Raw genomic sequence first — 18,585 nt, forward strand, 5'->3', positions numbered from 1 at the left:
TAAAAATTACAACTGGCTGCCCTTTAATAAATAAAGTCATTGTAAAGATTTACATTTACAGAGTGAAAAGAGAATACATAGCATTTTAAATTCAATTTGGGAAGTACTAATAAGTACTGACCCATAACAATATACACTAGCTAACTTTTTAACTGTCCATCATTAGCACCAATAAAGATTCAACAAAATTACTTTTATTCCCACATCTCAAAACAATTCTGCAAATTCTTTGTGAAGTTTAAGTATAGTCACAGACCTTAAATATTCACATTGTTTTCTATGTCATACTGAAAATATGTTCACTAATTTTCTGGATATTCTTTACAAAATCTTATTAAAATTCCTGGTATTATCATCCCTAAGTATACAGTAGCATAACCACACTATGTAGTTTCACATGATAGCTCCTTAGAGGTTTCACATCTAAATTACCAAGAACAAAACCCTTCCCTCCCTCATTCTGTACTCAGCTTAATTCTATATACTAGTCCTTGGATTATGTACCACTGTCAAAGTATAACTGCATCAAAATTATGTTTGTGGATAACAATAATATGCCATACAAAACAACAAAGTTACACATAATGACAAAGATTACTAAAGTTATGCAAGACGAACAAATGTTAGGACATGCTAGCTAGGGAAAGTCCCTAGAAAGTAGCTCCTACTATACTAAATTCAAATAACATTAACAAAATAACAAACAATTATCTTTTAAAAAATTATAAAGCTATTGGCAAATTAGGTAATTGCTAAATAAAAGTAGAGCACAAGATTAAACTCTAATATTTACAACTGCAACATACTTGAATAAAATTACAATTGTGCACATATCAGTGGCTTTTTAAAACAAAAATAAATCATATACATAGAGGAAAAATGAAGACAGCTTTCAGTTCAACAGAAGCTGAATTCAACCCATCTCAAAGATACTCAACAGCTCAAAGATTTACCACAGAATAAATAGAAGACTCACCGATAAACCAGGCCATATTACTGCTGTTTAAAACAAATTTTAAACAAATTAATGTCTATTGTTTATTCAAAGTCAGATGACTGTGCCAATATGACCTCAACAGGACTATACTGAGACGTGCAAACAAATGTAAAACCTCCACTAGCTGTCTACCTTTTTTTCCTCAGAGGTTCCTGATAAGCTATAAATACAGGTACAATGCACAGTGATCTTTTCTTTTTATTTATTGTTAGAATATAAAAGAACTGAGAGAGTAATAGTTTTAATTTTATTTTTAAAGGAAGACTGAATTTACCTGAAAAAGAAATGTGGCATCACACACAAACAAGCTTGAGGGGAGGAGTATGTTTGAGAATACACTGTCATTCCGAATGCTGAAGGAAATGCGATCCCTATTTACTGTTTAACTATGTAGTGTTGACGTTTTTTCTTTAAGGAAAAAACTTAATTTTTCACTATGTACTTTTTGTGAATTTAGTTTTCAAATCACAGTAATCTACATAACCATTATTAACAACTCTGTGTTATAGTACTGCAACAAACCAACAAACATTTAACTGCACTTCACATCAAGAGTATGTAAACTTAATTTTTTCCTCTTCAAGCCTTTAGAAAACTAGGGGCTATTTCAGCAGCCAATCTGGTCAGAACCTCTGAAGGCAGGTCAGTGCCTCACAGTGTAAGTGACCATCTGTGGCACTGCATACCCATCTGGTATTGAAGCGTCCCCCTTCAGAGGCTTCCAGTAAGGCCTAGAGTTTAAGGTTAACATGAAAAGTGCCACCTTTGTTTTAGATTAGTGATGGACTCTGACAAGATAAAATAAAGTTATTCTGTATATTGTTATACTTACAAGCAGCTCCAATCCTGAGTATTTATGGTAATATCTAAACATACAAAAATGTATGTACATTTTTCTCCACTTTCCTGTAAACTGTTTTCAGTATACTGTTTTATCCCTTTAACATTGAAACATGCAAATCATACATACAAGTATAAATACACAAAAGAAAACAATTTACACTCATTCAAAAGTCAAGCAACAACAAAAATAATATAGCTACAGTATTCAAATTATAAATAACAAATGCTTGAGGCATCTTATATTCCTAGAAGCAGCCAGCCATTCATCCTAATGTTCTCAGCTGCAATTGTAGAAAAACTGAGCTTTGCACCTTCCATGCTTTTACAGTATTTATAACACTATCATATGTGGAGATAAAGACTTGTTTACTATAATCTCTTCTTTTCAGAATGAAGAATAAAGCAGCACTTACAAATATTGAAACAGTGGCAGCAACGGCAGGTGTTACCACTGCTAGATCAGGAGGATTCCATTCTAACAATTTTTAAATTAAAAAAGGAAAGGAAAAATTGACCTAAACAATTACATGTTCATTCCTTGGGCACTTAACAGCGAGTCCAGCATGTCGTATGTGTCTTTGTAGTCCATATGCTGGCTGTTTGTACTGTACTCGTGATGGACATCAGGACCGTTGGTCTCCACTGGCTTCTTGTCCAGTTTCACGAGGGTGCTGAGATGTCCGTAGCCCACCTGGTATGTGACAGGGGGAGGAGGGGGTAAGGGATGGTTAAAAACAGAGTTGTGAGAGGATATATACTGCTTAACAGAGGAGGAAGAACTAGATGAACTACCTGAACTTTTGGAACTTTTGCTCATTTTGGCGTGATGGTTGTGAGATGCATCATTGACATGCAGCTTCTTCCTTGAAGAGCTGGAACTAGAGGAAATGCCATCACTGCTCAGGCCAACAGGACTCCTCAGAACAGTGGGTGGTATTCCATCAGCACTGTGTTTACTGCCACCACTGCTGCTGCCACTGTGTGAGTGGGAATGCTTGTGACTGCTGGGGTGGTGGCGATTGGAGGGATGTTCCTTGTGCTTATCTTTATGGTCTCTGCTAATATGTGGGCTGGAATGCTTGCTCTTCCCACTGCCTTCATCAGAAGAGCTGTGCCTTTCTGAAGAAACTTTTATCTTCATTTTCAGTTCTTCTTTACTGGCACTTTTATCAGTGGGTGGTAATGGGATCCGTAATTTTAGCGATCCACTTTTTTCCTTCTTATCTGCCATATATTTTTCAGGTTTTTCTGCATTTGTGATGGGAATTTTCATTTTAATGGGAGAAGTTACAGAGCTGCTGCTGGTTGCCTGCGACTGCACGTGTTTGTGTTGCTGTTCTGCCTGGGCAGCTATATAATGATCCCTGACATCCAGATCAAGGGTTTCTAGCTTACGTTTTTCTCTGTATTTATCTAAAGACATCTTCTGAGGAATAACTCCTGGAGTAGCAGATATTGGCCCATGGTGCTTACTGCTCCCTGCTTTATGAGTATATTCTTGCTTAATAGAAGAATGATCAGAAATTTTGTCAGGTCTGTGATGCAATCCTGAATGCAGGGAGAGAGAAGGTCCCTGCTGGAAGTTGATGTTGTACTGGCTACCAGACAGAGATGTCTCCTGTTTCTGTGAATATATCTGCTCGGTCCTTGCTGATTCTTGATGTTGAGGCCATTCTTGGTGTGACGACAAACTGTATGAGGTACCTGGCATTCCTGTTGCTAGCACTGACAAATTATCAGACGTATGGCTGTCTTGAACAGAAATATTTCCTGAATTCAGAGGTACTGGTGCAGGGAATGCTGATGTAGATGGTTTCTGAAAACTTGGGTTTGCAGGCACACCAGCAACACTATCTACTAAAATGGAATTTTGGACCAAAGATGAACCAAGAAGCGGTGTTTCCGATACTTGTCTATCTACTTTTGGTTTCTTAGCCGCCTGATCAGCCTATTTAAATAAAACACAAAAGAAGCAATGACAACAAAGGAATTTAATACACAATTCTTTGCTTACAAAAATTCTCTATTTATAAGCATAAAACAAGGCTATAAAATGTTGAAAGCACAAATTTTGGAATTTGATACACAACCTAGCCACCATTTGAGAAAGTAACTTAACTTGTCTAGGCTTTAACTTCCCCATTTGTAAAATGAGAATATTTCCATCATTGTGGGGTTTATAAAAAATTTATAAAATACTCGGCAAAGTCCATTGGACATAGTAGTTGAATACAATATATGTGTATATAGCTTCTGATACATTATAATTATTCAGGAATACTGGAAATAAGAATATTTAACCCCCAATATTCAAACTGGTTAGCTTTGTAATTGTTAGATAAATGACAAACTGATAATCTTTTAAACCCTGCTAATTCTCTTACCCTCCAGTTTCGAATCTTCTTCAACCTACTAGGCGTTTTCTCCAGTATCTGTAGAAATTCATGTGTTAACTCTAAAAATAAAATTTAAATTTATAACTTAGAATGTGCCTTTATGATTTAAATTTCTCTCAAGTGAGCAATATTAAAAAAGTTCTCAAGAGTTCATCTACTTCACTATCACCCTCCTATTCAACCTTCAGCATTTACAGCAGACATAGTTCTAAACTAGTATTTTTAAAGAAAATCACTCTCCCACCCCAATTTTATATGCTTGCTCACAATCTCTGGAAAGTTTAGTAGCATTAAAAAAATATTCTCTACTTTATAAGCCTCCACTAAGCAAAAACAATAAGCCTCCACTAAGCAAAAACAATAATAATATTTGATGCAGGCAAGATCCATCAATAGATTTAAAATTAGTGGGCAAAAGTTTGAGGAAAAACAATAAGCCTCCACTAAGCAAAAACAATAATAATATTTGATGCAGGCAAGATCCATCAATAGATTTAAAATTAGTGGGCAAAAGTTTGAGGAAAAAAAGGATATTTGTATAATCCCAACATATCTTCTTCAAGATATTAATTGCAAAGAGAAAAACAGTAACTTTACAATGGAGAAACAAAGTAAATACCATCTTAACCAAGTGATGATGGTTATCATTGCTAGCAATAAGAGGTATCAACATGATGTACCCCCAATAAGATCTATACTAATAAAAGGGTAATACGCTAATTAGACTGGACATCTTCCGGATGACCATCCAGATGTCCTTCCTGACAAAGCTGGGCCCAGGCGAAGCCGCCTGCCCACGGTCCCAGGCGCTGGTGCCTGCAGTTGCGGCCCAGGAGAGGGAGAAAAGCCATCCGCCCCGAGGTCCTGGGAGCCAGTGCCTGCGGCCTGGGAGAGGGAGAAACGCTGCCTGCCCCATGGCTGCGGCTGGCCTGGGCGAAGCCGGCCCAGGTCCCAGGTGCCTGTGGCCGGCCAGAGGGAGGGAAGCCTGGGTCCTGGGTGTCTGTGGCTGGCCAGAGGAGGAAATCCTGGGTCCCGGGTGTGGGGCTGAGGCAGAGGCAATTAGGGGCGGTCAGGCCAGCAGGGGAGCAGTTAGGGACTATCAGGCAGGCAGAGGTGGTTAGGGGCGATCAGGCAGGCAGGCAGAGGGGATAGGGGCAATCAGGCAGGTGAGTGGTTAGGAGCCAGTGGTCCTAGATTGTGAGAGGCAGTCGGACATCCCCTGAGGGGTCCCGGATTGAAGAGGGTGCAGGCTGGGCTGAGGGACCCCGTCCCCGGTGCACAAAATTCGTGCACCGGGCCTCTAGGGTATTGATAAAATGCATTTTTGTGTTTCTAGATGTCCTCAGTTGCAACAGACATAAATCCTATTTTCCATTAGCTTCAAATTTTGTGAAGGAAGTTGGGGAAAGCCCACAAAAAGAGTAAGCTAAAACCTGACATACTAGTTTAGGCACATCTATTAAATAAGAATGTTATCTATTTCCTTTCTGAAATTTATAATACATAGCTAAAATGTCTTAATCTCCAAGAATCTCCTACCTCTGGCCAACTTCTCTTATGTCTTAACCAGAGAAATTTCTTATCAGGAGACCCTCAAATCCAGATTCAATTTAGAGAACTTGTACCCCCAATTTTTCCTTGTCAACTCACATTTAATGATGTAAGACAACTATGGCACATTTCATCAGTGGAACTACAGAGCAAGAACTGTTACCCAGAAAATACCATTAGTTCATTGCTTCACATCTTCTGCAATACCTGACTTTGAGTCTGTACATTTTAAACTCAACAAAACTAACCTTTGAGTTTGAGAAAGCCTCAAAGGGCTTGAGATATTCAGTGGTGGTTAATATATGTACACTTTATTTTTTTTAGGCTAATGAATCCTTATTTTCATCATGTGTTCATTTGATCATGTAATTATTCTTTAAAATCTATTACCAAATTGTTAAAAAGAATTATAGTTATGTTTTTAAAGTCTATTTTTTGAAATACAAACTAAAATATTAATACATGAAATAATGATATCTGGGATTAGCATTAAAATAATTATAGGGGAGCCCTGGCTGGTGTGGCTCAGTTTGTTGGAGCATTGTCCTGTACACCAAAAGATCGTTGATTCAATTCTCAGTCAGGGCACATACCTAGGTTTCGGGTTCAATCTCCGGTGGAGGTGTATACAAAAGGCAACCAATCGCTATTTCTCTCTCCCTCTCCCTTTCCCTCTCTCTAAAATCAATAAAGGCATGTCCTTGGATGAGGATTAAAAATTAAAAACTGCAGGGGAGGAAGGAAGCTGAATTGGGCAGAATTGGTAACTATTCAGTTTGGCATGAGCATATGGAATTCACTGGTTTTCAAACCTATACAGAATTAGAATTTTTCCATAATAAAAAGAAATATTTTTAATTTAAAAATGATTATTTTCTCTACTTACCATCTAATAATTCTAAAGTAACTGTAGGATCCACATATTCCCACCAATGTTTTCCATCAGTTGACACAGGAATCTCCCAATTAGACCATTTGCAAGCCAAATGAATGCATACACATGCTATCACTGTTGGTTTGTACTGAAGACAGAAGGTGGTAAGATGTAGACTGTTGTGGCGCATGTTTGAAAATGAAGAGTCATAGAAATTCAAATATGTAAAACAAAGAAAAAACATTTACCAGTAAGATTAGAACAAAATCAGAATTATAAAGGTTTTCTTCTGTAAGCCTAGAGTACAAAACCTTATTTTATTATGTTAAAAGCTAACACTATACTTACAAAATTCTAGTACTAAAAAAACCCTATACATTATGAACATTCCCCATACTCTTAAGCCTGAGTATTATATTAATGTTTTATTAATACTAATATATTAATATTTCTAAATTTTGCTTTTACATCTAAATTCAAAGTGTTTTTATTTCTTTATAAATGGAGGTGAAGACATATACCTAATACACTTCTATTTCCAATAACCACTATATACCAGTATAACACCTTAAACTTTTTTTGGTGGCATTTTTGTTTCTTTTGTAATACCATGGCAAAAAAGTAATGAAAAAGCAGAGGGCTCCTGGTAAAAGTGACACATTTCAACACTGCATTATAATCAGAGATTCTACCATTTGATGTGGCTTAAACATAATTCTCAAGTAAGTTAAAGAGAACTTAACACTTATCTATGTAAATCTCTGTCTTCTTTTCAATAGAGCCACAGAGAAAACTTACCTTTTGCGTAACAGCTTCAAAGCCCAATGTTGCTATGAACTACAAAAATACTTTTTTTCTCCTTCCACTACACTGGGCATGTAACATGTTACAAGTAGGCTTTTCTAACCAAAGTTTTAAATTTAAGTGGTTTTTTATGCTTTTGTTGTTCAGAATTCCTCGGAATAGAGGTTAAAGCCCAACAACATATATCTGAGGAAATACATGGATATTTGCTAATCCAAAATTTTAAATAAAACTTAACAGTGTCACAAAAAAATTAAGGGCCACACAAAGCTGGTTTGGTCCCCTCCTCCCCAAAAACCCATTAAAAAAAAACAAATTTAAATAATTAATATAATCAATACAGAACAGAATTTTATATTAAATATTAAAAGGCTTTTAAAAACTATTCTTCCACTTCAGTTTCAGAATTAATCAAAATGTTTATTGATCCATCACAACCCACACCATTTTTTATTTATATAAACTGAAAAGGAAGTAAGGTTTTTTAAAAGTAAAAGCTGTACTTATGCACATCAAGGCACTGATAGGAGTCAACTACTTCTAATTTACTACTAATGGGTATTATATAACCAAGTTATAGAAATTTTATTTATTAAAAAACTTTAATGATTAAAGTTAAGATTGGATCAATGTGAAATTTTAAAAATTGTCATTTAACTATAATTATAAACTAGAAATAGCTTTATACTTACCAAGTTGCTCGAATTTCTACGTTAAGTTTAGCTCTGTGTAATCTTTAGCTGCTATTCAGGCTACCAATTTTAGACTTATGCACTCACAAATCGAGAATATGTCATCAGAAAGCACCACTACACTTCACATTGTGCATTTAACCCCTCTGTGCCCAAAGTCCCTTGTACAATACACCGCAAAGCAGACAGGAAGGTACCACCACAGTAGATGGTCCAGTCTCCTGTTGCAACAAGGGTAAGAGACACATTGAGGGGGCCCTGCATTAAAGGAAGCTATAGTGTGCTACAACAGTGCAACAAAGAGGGTCAGGATAACAACCTGTTGGTAGCCATGAAATAGGATGTCTGTGCCAAATCCTTGCTTGCTGTAAGGAAAAAAAAGAAAAAACGAAGACAATACTATCAGCTTTAACATGCTACCATTAAAAAGTTCTCAACATAACAAAAACTTCAAAGATGTGTACACAAAAAGTAAATTTTACTTACTACTTACAAATATCACAAGAGCGCCATCATTTTCTATACTACTGAAAATCTTCAACAACATTCACTCAAATGTTTCTTGCTATCCCCCAAAGATCTGAGAAACAAGCCGATTTGCTTTTAGCTAGCCAGTTACAAGGGCTAAACTTGTTACTAAGTTAAGCATCTAGTCAGCTAAAAGTTGCAATAAAGCATTCTCCTGGATTTAAAAAAAAAGAAGAGGAAGAAGAAGAAAAGATTTTGAAGTCTAATACAAAATACAAAGAGTTGCCTGCCAGACTTAATCCTCAGTCATATTTAAATTGGCTTAGCACTTCCATCAAAATAAAAGAAAACAAACCCCCACCCTCCAAAGTCAGAGAGCACAACTGCTCAGTTTTTCATCATGCTACTAAGCATCAACAGAGAATAAACAACCTAAAACATTATAAGGACAGATATAGGAAACTCCACTATATTATTATTTTTTTTAAATTATAGAATCCAATTAATAGAACTTTAGATTATGATATGAGTACTGTAGAGGGAATCATGATGCTTCAACACTGTCACCCCCTCCAAGAATGGAAATTAAGACACTGAAATGGAAAACTGGCCCTCCCCTTCTGCTTCTTATTCTTCCCAACAGGGATGTCTCTGCTACATATAGTTCACCCTTTTCTTCCAATTACATTCATAAAACTGACATAATCTTTCCCCTTTGTTTTAACTAGGATTAGTTCCCTTCAACTCACCCCTCTCTAAAAGGCCTCAAAATCCTTGCCCCCTCCTAGTTTTATCTGCAACACCTGTAATCCCTGCTGCCCCATGTGAATCTTAAAAAGGGACCTGGGTTTAGCAGAGCTGTGCTAAGAGTGTCAAAGCATCAGATGTCCTGGAGACAGTGTGACTTAAGTATTGCTTTCTTTCCTTATGGGAAAGGAAGGATAAATCAGAAAAGTGAAAGTCCCTGTAAAATGACATTAGCCAATTCTGCAGCAAAGGAGCATAATACCAATTTTCTCTTGTGGGGAAAGGAGAGAGGTAAAGGACTTGAAAGAAGCCAAACCATTTACTCCCTTCACAAAAGATGCAAAATATGTAGACGAGAAATTTTAAATTGCCGTAGCAGTTTTCACCTCAGAATATGTCTAAATTCAATAACCTCACTGTGCAACAGAGGAAGAATGTAGGGGAAATGTTCTCTTGTTAGCTTGAAATTGTAATAGAACAAAGAAAAAAAGAGACCAAACATGAAAGAAAATTTATTAAATGGTGTGAGATACAAACCCTGTTACTCAAAATGTTAGTCAGACAAGAGGAGTTTAAATATATATAAAATCTGTACTAAAATTTAAGAGTCAGCCACATTTTAAACATTAACAAAAAAAATCATATTTTAATATTTTGCTTTGGATGATATATAAAATTTTGTAAATGTTTTAAAATTTACTATTCAATTTTGCAAATCAATATTTTTATGTCTTTAGCTTTTTTAGATATAGGAGAAAGTACAAAAAATTAATAAACTTCGAAAAACGATTTTTAAAAAGCTGACTAAAAATTCACAATACTAAGCTGAAAATCCAGTTTCAATTCCTACTAAAGTATTATTTTAACCTATGTTAATACCTTCCTTCAATATCATTCTTCATCCGACTCAATTTAAAACAAATTATATGGCTTTCCATTAGTCTGACAAAACAGTTTACCCTTTCAAGTTTTTAGGAAAATAGAACTACTAACTCAGATTTTTTTTCTTAATTCAACATCTACACTAGTTATCTATACAAATCTATACTATACTGTAATACTGGGGATGAGAATGTGCTATAAAATATATTCATATAATCACAAAGAACAGGAACTATAATTAAGTATGTTCAAGTTTACAAATGATAATACATGCTAATGGCATTTTTAGAGGTCCAGTTCTTGTGGTGTCAGATAACAGAGCCTTTGTTTAAAAAAAAAATGTAGTCATAAAATATAAAATCCTACCTAGGTATAAAATGAATTCAATTTAGAATGAATAAAATGTGAGGATATTTAGGTAAACACTAAAAAACAAAACAAGGCCTTCAAAAGTCTTACCCATTTTGTTTAGAATAATCCTAAAGAAATCTGGTGGTAAAAGAATGAAACTGCAAAATTTAATTTTCAAAAAGGAAGTAATAGAAAAAGGCACACTAAAGATTCTAAGGGGTTGCTATTAGTAACATTTCTAATGGGAAGCAGAAGTAGTAGCAGCAGTATAACATGCAACAGTGGAAAACTTGCTAGGCATATAACAGATACACAAGATTTATTAACAAGAGCAGAAAAATGTGTTCCACATGCTTTATAAGCAGTAAAGCAAAAAGTACAAAAGCTTCCTTATTCCTGTTTATAAAAGGTATAATAGCCACACTACACACTACATATCATGCTATATAATTATTTCCTTATTATACACAAAAAGGAAACCATTTTTAGTAATACTAAAGAACTGTGAAAAATGTATTAAACCAATTTTGTTCAAATGAACATGGGCAAAACATTTGCAAACATGACAAATCTAAGGAACACAATTTTTTATAGAAAAAAATCTGAGGTTGATCTCCAAATTCTTATACTGCAGTCTTTTCAGAAGTCAATGAAAGTTTCTGACATAAATTAAAAATTAATACTACTCACTGTACACGTGTTAATGGCCTTCATCTTAAATATTAACTGAAATACAGGACAGGCATAGCCCAATGGGGAGGTAGAGAGCCCGAATATTTAAAGCCCTCCAAATTTTTAGTGAAATAAAACTCTCACTGAAGTGTATATAAATAGAAGTAGATGAGTAGGAAGATACTACAAAGTAATGCTTCAAAATGACATTTCCCTTATTTTAATAAAATTCAAGAAAAGGCTGTAAGAACAAAATAGCATTCAAATCAATTATAGACAACAAAAATCATAAATATTGTATTTAATTAAAAAGTTTCAAAGATCACTTACCTCTTACTAACTGGGTACATTTCACCACATCTGTGTGTGGGTGCTCAATGGTGATCTCAAAACCTGAAATGAAAAGCACTTTTTTCCCCAATCACTTACCACTACAATACTTGCCTGAGAAATGCCATTCACCACACAACCATAAATGTGTAATATATTTTTCACTATTAAAAAAACCCAAAGATAATGTTTCTTATCACTGACATGATCACTATATACCTCTGATAAGAAATCATTTCTTCTCAAAAACAATGTTGCAATTATGAAAATTTATTATCAGTTATTTGTAGATCAGGGAGGAATATTTATTCAAAATTCTGAATTACAGTTAGTTTGAGATTATCCTCATGTTAAAAATAAACTGAAATCATGACAAATACAATTAAGTTTGCCCCACATGTTAAGCAGGGAATTGAACTATGTAGTATATTTCTCTCCCCTTCCCCTTTTTATTGAATTTACTGGGGTTCTTAAGTGTATTCCAACTCTTTCAGATGTGAAAAGAAATTTTTCGTAAATATAACCTTTGGGCTACAGTGTAAGAAATGACCTTTTATTTTTATTTATTTATTTTTAAAATATATTTTATTGTTTTTTTACAGAGAGGAAGGGAGAGGGACAGAGAGTCAGAAACATCGATGAGAGAGAAACATCGATCAGCTGCCTCCTGCACATCCCCCACTGGGGATGTGCCTGCAACCACAGTACATGCCCTCGACCGGAATCGAACCTGGGACCCTTCAGTCCACAGGCCGACGCTCTATCCGAGCCAAACCGGTTAGGGGAAGAAATGACCTTTTAAATAATACAGTGCTCTTATTTTCTTAGTATGCCTTAGATCAAAGGTTTCAGCAAGTTAGCTTATAACTATGTTTCATTAATAATAAAATTGTTAAGGTTAAGTACACCTGTAGGCCTCAAGATTCATTAAATCACTGTTTCTAAAACCAAAGATAAAATGCTGAAAAGCTCTCAATGCCCAATCAACCTTTAAGTAGGGAAGGGCTCAACCCTTAAGTTTAATGCCTTCAGAAGCAGTAAGTGAATAATATCCTAATAAATAGGTAATCTGTATTTATAAAGTTACTGTATGGTCTATTTATATTCCCATAATAAAACTGTAATAAAACCTGCAAAATCATACTTTAATGAAAGCCAAAGAGGTATCTTATACATTCTTATGTTTCCCTTAAAAATGCTATTATTCATTCTTCATGCTTAAGACTCTATCATAATGCAAACACACTGATTTTTAAAAAAATATCTTTATTTTAAAATATAATTTTTTTTCAACTTTCATTATATTTAAATTTTCACATTTATTTAACTTTATATACTAAAACAATAACATTCACATTACTGAATTTGAAAGGAATGAGAATATTCTCACTTTTATTTTTGTATCTTTTTATACTATAAAAACTTTAAACAAGTGATATACATTTCAAACAAGCTACTTTTGTAATAATAATCAGTTATTATGAGAAGCTGTGATTACAATTTGAATTCAACATTTGGGAATGGAGTAATAAATAAAAATAACTACCATAATAAATAATGATTATGACACAGACACTATGTGGCAATTTTTTAATATATCATCTTCACAATGTTAAGGTAGGCATTATTATTCCACCTCATATAGAGAATGGAGGCATAAAAGGTAAAGAGGGGAATTTTGCCCAAGTCAGAGGCCTACAGATTTAAACCCAGCTCTCCGTAAAGACAATGTTCTTCTAGGAGTAATACATGACTTTACAGAAGTTAAAACTGTCTTAAGCCCCAATTTCCTCATGGTAAAGTGAAACATCAGAATAAATGATCTTTAGAGGCCAATTAAGTTGCACTAACTTTGCAGACAATGTAATTTTTAGAAAAGAATGTTCAACATTCAACTATTATGTCACATTAAAAATGATATACATTCATTAAACACTGACTATAAATAAGCTCTAGGAGAACAAAAACTGCCATGTATATTTGTACACATTACAATCATGTGCAACAGTTTGAGAGGAATATTTCATTCTCCAATGCAAAGCCAGAACGAAACATAGGATCCCAATTATCTGAAAACATTAAAATCTCACCAAAGGTTGTTTATGTGAAATGAAATGAAATTTTTAAAAATGGTTTTCTTATAACCAGGCAATAATATTCTGGCCCTAAACTTTATTTTAAAATGAAACTTTCATCAAAGATAAAATCACTCGACATTTTTTCCTTTATTTAGAATATATATAGCAGGCCCTTGAATAATGTCATTTCATTCAACATCATTTGTTATACCATAGGAACTTAACTCTTGTTTGTATCAATTAGCCCATAGTAAACTGGTTTTATTATATGTTATTTCACTTAGTTAAAATACCAATTAATGACATTAAGTAAAGACTTATTGTACTGCATTGAAGAACACACATAAAAATATATGACCTAAGTACATACCTAGGGTTTGTAGCATTATGGTTTCAAGTAAAACCAGTTCTTGAGTTTGTTGAAGGTAAGCCTGCGAGGTAAAAACAGTAATATTAAAATGCTTAAGATAAACATAACTACTAGACTATGGAACCGTTGAATCTCATGAGAATTATAGATTTATTACAACAGAACTAGAGTAGTTTATAAATATGAAGGAAACAAATTGAAGGAAATGGAGAAAGCTTATATTCTGTGGCAAGTCTAAATTGAATTACTTCTGTAAATAAAGCAAAACCCCAAAAAACCTAACGATAATAATATGAAAGGAAGGAGGGCTAATTGGAACAAAAGAGATCTCTAGTCTATAATATAAAACTTTACCTAGGTATTATTAGTGCTTCAAGACATTAGATAGGAAGCACCAATCCACATAAGAACACCAAATTCAAACCCACCTTAAAGAAAAGACTTATCAACTTAATCTAGGATACCTTCATGTGATAATTTCTTGACAGTAACAGGTTACTTTTAGAATTAACTTCCTCTCTTCAAAAAAGGCAAAATAAAAATTTTAAAAAGCTGTATAATCTCTAGATTAAAAGGAAAAATTTTAGATATAAAATACCAAAATAATATATCATACACCCAACCTCAATAAATTATTCACCTCCCAGCTGGTTTTGCTCAGTGTTAGAGTGTTAGCTCCCGGACTGAAGGGTTGTGGGTTTGATTCTGGTCAAAGGCACATACCTCGGGGTGCATGTGGGAGGCAATCAATTGATGTGTCTCTCTCATATCAATGTTTCTCTCTGTCTCCCCACCTCCTTTCCACTCTCTAAAAAAAAAAAATCAATGGAAAAAAATATCCTCGGGTGAGGATTAACAAAATAAACAAACAAAAAATTCCTCTACTGCAATTACTCTGAAAATAAAGGGCATGAAAAATTTTCTGCCATCTCATTTTTAGATCATGATAAAACTACCAGAAATATTGTTAGTAAGAAAACAATATATCACATATAAGTATTCATTTATATAAGGACATACTACTAAACCCAGAGAGTGAAAGTACCTTTAATTTTATTTATGTCCCATTTGAAAAGTTCACTGAGCTGATTTTTAAAACATACATTTCAGTTATTTGAACAATATCCTAAGTAACCACAAGAAATAATTCTGAATTTGTAAAATTAGTAGACACTACTAATTTTAAATAGTTCTTATTTTTGAATAATCATACATTCTCTAGTTTTGAATGGCTATATTAATATTCTACTTCCTTAACAACATCTAGATTAATAAAATCAGATATAGTTAATTGGAACTTAAACTTGATCCAAATCAAACTGAATTAATATAATCTGGCAGTCACTTAGTACTTAAAAGTTCCTGATAAAGAACTCACCTATAATAAGAGTGCTAGAAAAATGATTTTAAAGGCCCAGAATTCTTTCTTGTTATAAGATATCAGAGCATTTTAAAATGGTGCTTTCAAACAAGGTCTATTAAAATACTGATGAGAACAAGTTGTTTGAAAACTAGCATTACTCTTTAGGAAAATTAAAATATTTTTATAAAGTGCTTGCTGCTCATGAAAGCATGGTGAAATGTATTTTTATGTATTGAAGAGATAAGTAGTAGTATATATGCATTAAATAAAGAAACAATTCTGTAAAAAAGATTAACTACTGGTCTGGAGGTAAATCCAGAGGTTTTCCTATTCCTTCATTTGCTGACAATTTTGAGTTATTTATCTATGATCTTGAACATACCCAAACAATGGAGGTGAAATGATTTACCCTCTACACATATCACAGGTATGCTGTGAGGATAAACAACAAAATGTGAAATACTTAAAAAGTACCTTACATAATTCAGAATGACATTATAATTCATGAACATACATGAAATATGTCTCCGCCTGATTGCTTCCTGCCATTACATTCCTAAGTGGTAATAGGAATAAGCAGCATTTGGAAGGCAACACTAATTAGGATATATTTTTATCATGTCTAAATAATGAAAAGGTTTCAAATCTACAAAGAAAAACCAAAAAACCAACCAACCAACCAAACAACAACAACAACAAAAAACACCCGAAAAAAAAACCCCCAATTTTTACATACATCACACTTAGTATCCAGCAGTGGCTCTAGGGGATGAAGACAAGCATGTGCTACTTTGATAACATGTTCAAGTTTTCGAGCCTGTTCTTCCACTTTTGCAGCCAAAAATAATGCAGTAGGTGATATTATCTGTAGCAAAGAAAGAAAGTTGGTGATTTAAAAACAAATTTTGGAAAAAACCTTACTTTCTAAAGGGGAGAGGTGTGCAAGAAAGGAATGCAACACTGAAATTATGAATTGCTAGTTGGGCTATGAAAAGATTGATAAGAGTTTTAATAAAGTTATTCAATAAATAGAACTAGTTACCCTAATTGATAAAATCTGTTTTACTTGTTTTGCAAGTAAAATATTAAAGGGAAAAAGACTTATACTTTATTAAACTAAGAGAAAGTTTAAATAATATTAATGCACATCGTGAAGGTAAAGGGAAAAAACACCTCAAGACAAGGAATGAAGCCATAGCTTTAAAAAATGATGAAAAACTGTGTAAAGTATACCTAAATTTTCCTTCTTTTAGGACAGCCACCACTTTCTAGGGTTTTCTTAAATTAATCAATGACTCACTGTGTGGCTAAGAGCTACACACTCTTGCTTAAGAGACAGGAAAAGAATCTACAAGGCAAACTGAAGATTCTGCACATGAAACTGCTACCTAATATCTCTAGTACTTTACTTACACCATTAAAAGTTTCATGGAAATAAACATGTAAGACAAACTAATAGAGTAGAAACATTACCAATTGAAGATCTAGAAATTAGCAATTTTTAAAGCATTACCGAGTTATGTTCTTTGGATTAAGTATAAGAACATAGCACTAACAAAGACACTAAGACAGAGAACACTAATTTTGAACAAATATTTATCCCTGAACTTACTAATAAACCAAATAACTGCTGACTCAGAAAATGGGCATACTTTAAATTCAAATAATGTTCTAAGATTACAGACGAGAAATATTTCATGGTGATGGAAGGAGACAAGACTATGGGTGGTGTGCACACAATGGAGTATACAGATGTTATAATATTGTACACCTGAAGTTTATAAAGTTATTAACAATGTTACCTCCATAAATTTAATTGAAAAAGGAAATATCTCATGGAAAGATAATGTCTAAATGTCAAGATTCAGATACATTATTTTTCAAGAGATAAACATCTGAGTCTCACTGTATCTTGGGGTTCAATCACTATAAAGAATGTCAAAAGAGGGAGGGAGAGAGAGAGGGGCATAAATCAATGCTGTGATTTGGGTAGGTAACAAAAGGAGAAAATTTCTGATACAGGGAAGGTGGAGCCTTTATTTCACTGACATGAAATTTAACTGCCAGATTTTGTATCTGAAAGGAACCTTCTCTATTCCAAATGCATTTGCAGATGTATGAGTAAAAATGACTACAAGTCCTCTTCCCGAAATATAAATCTTTAAAACAGACCTAAAATTAATTAAGTTTGGCTTTAAATAACCAGAAATAATGTTACCTTAAAAGGACTGAATAATTTTAACTTGAACTTTCAAATTAATGTCATCTTTTAAAATAAAATTATAACAAAATATATTTTTAATTGAGAATGCTAAAAAAAGCAATGTATTCTTAATTTTCATAAATTTAGAATACACTGTTAGTATTCTTACAACAGATTTAATTAAAAAATATCAAAATCAGCTAATATTCTTGAAATGCCAGTTAAATAGCAGTTACCCAGGGCGGGGGAGCAGGGATGGTGGTGGTGGTATTTCTGAGATGTAAAAAGTATAAGATAACCGAGATTGGACAATTATTCCTATCTGGTACTTTCCCCCATACTTAAAATTTCCTACCACTGTTACCTATTTTGATTAACTCCTTTTCTATTTAAAGGCTTAACTCAAAAGATCAACTCCTTCCAAAGTAAAATTTCTGAGTCAGAGTGAAGTACCCTTCTTTATTCAATGAAAAATTATGCATACCTCTATCATTGTACTTATACTGTATTCTAACTTCTGGTTTATTAATCTTTCTGTCCTCCAGTCTAGAAACAGCTTGAACACAGAGACTGAATTATTCATTCATGTTCCCATTATCTAGCATTGTGCAGCTGCTGTTCAATATATTTGAATGAATGACATGTGGATAATCTATATATAAACATAAAGGCACCAATATTAAATTCAAAGTATTCCAAATGCCACAGTAAAAATCTAAGAACCAATACCAGGTAAGAAATGCAAGAAAACACCCAATAAAATGAAGACACTCAGTTTCGAATAACCTCTCATTTATTATCTTATTCACATTTAAAAGGGGAATGGCTAAGCCAGCTTTCAGATGCTACAACTATTTATCAAGGAGTGAAGCAATAGAGGAACAAGGCAAAAGTCAAATTAGACTAAACTTAATATTTAAACTCCTTCTCAACTACCAGATGATCCAGAATTTCTCTTACTTGC

The 18,585-nt window shown here is 33.7% G+C and overlaps 1 protein-coding gene across 9 annotated transcripts; it reads right to left on the minus strand.

Annotated features, from left to right (window-relative positions):
* On the minus strand, positions 1 to 18,258 carry CCNT2 (cyclin T2). Of its 9 annotated transcripts, XM_023745103.1 has the most exons (9): positions 18,106 to 18,129; positions 16,155 to 16,283; positions 14,056 to 14,116; positions 11,608 to 11,670; positions 8,477 to 8,522; positions 6,674 to 6,837; positions 4,225 to 4,295; positions 2,633 to 3,788; positions 1 to 2,531 (listed from the first exon to the last, which is right to left on the minus strand). In XM_023745103.1, the coding sequence occupies exons 1-9, from the start codon at positions 18,112 to 18,114 to the stop codon at positions 2,464 to 2,466; spliced, it is 1,767 nt and encodes a 588-aa protein (XP_023600871.1). In that variant the 5' UTR covers positions 18,115 to 18,129; the 3' UTR covers positions 1 to 2,463. The 9 variants fall into 9 exon arrangements, with proteins under 9 accessions (XP_023600871.1, XP_023600869.1, XP_023600870.1 ...); XM_023745101.1 differs by having other exon boundaries at positions 1 to 3,788; positions 18,106 to 18,258; XM_023745102.1 differs by lacking the exon at positions 11,608 to 11,670 and having other exon boundaries at positions 1 to 3,788; positions 18,106 to 18,258.
* Positions 18,259 to 18,585: the final 327 nt, after the last annotated feature.

Source organism: Myotis lucifugus, unplaced genomic scaffold, assembly GCF_000147115.1.
Source record: "Myotis lucifugus unplaced genomic scaffold, Myoluc2.0 scaffold_517, whole genome shotgun sequence".
NCBI lineage: Eukaryota > Metazoa > Chordata > Mammalia > Chiroptera > Vespertilionidae > Myotis > Myotis lucifugus.

Excerpts from the sequence above, each read along its gene's own strand:
- CCNT2 (XM_023745101.1), bottom strand. The coding sequence starts at position 18,204 with ATGAATAATTCAGTCTCTGTGTTCAAGCTGTTTCTAGACTGGAGGACA. Across the intron at positions 14,117-16,154 it reads TGCTGGATACTAAGTGTGAT|GCTTACCTTCAACAAACTCA; the intron begins GTATGTAAAAAT and ends TTTACCTCGCAG. Across the intron at positions 4,296-6,673 it reads TACTTTAGAATTATTAGATG|AGTTAACACATGAATTTCTA; the intron begins GTAAGTAGAGAA and ends TTTTATTTTTAG.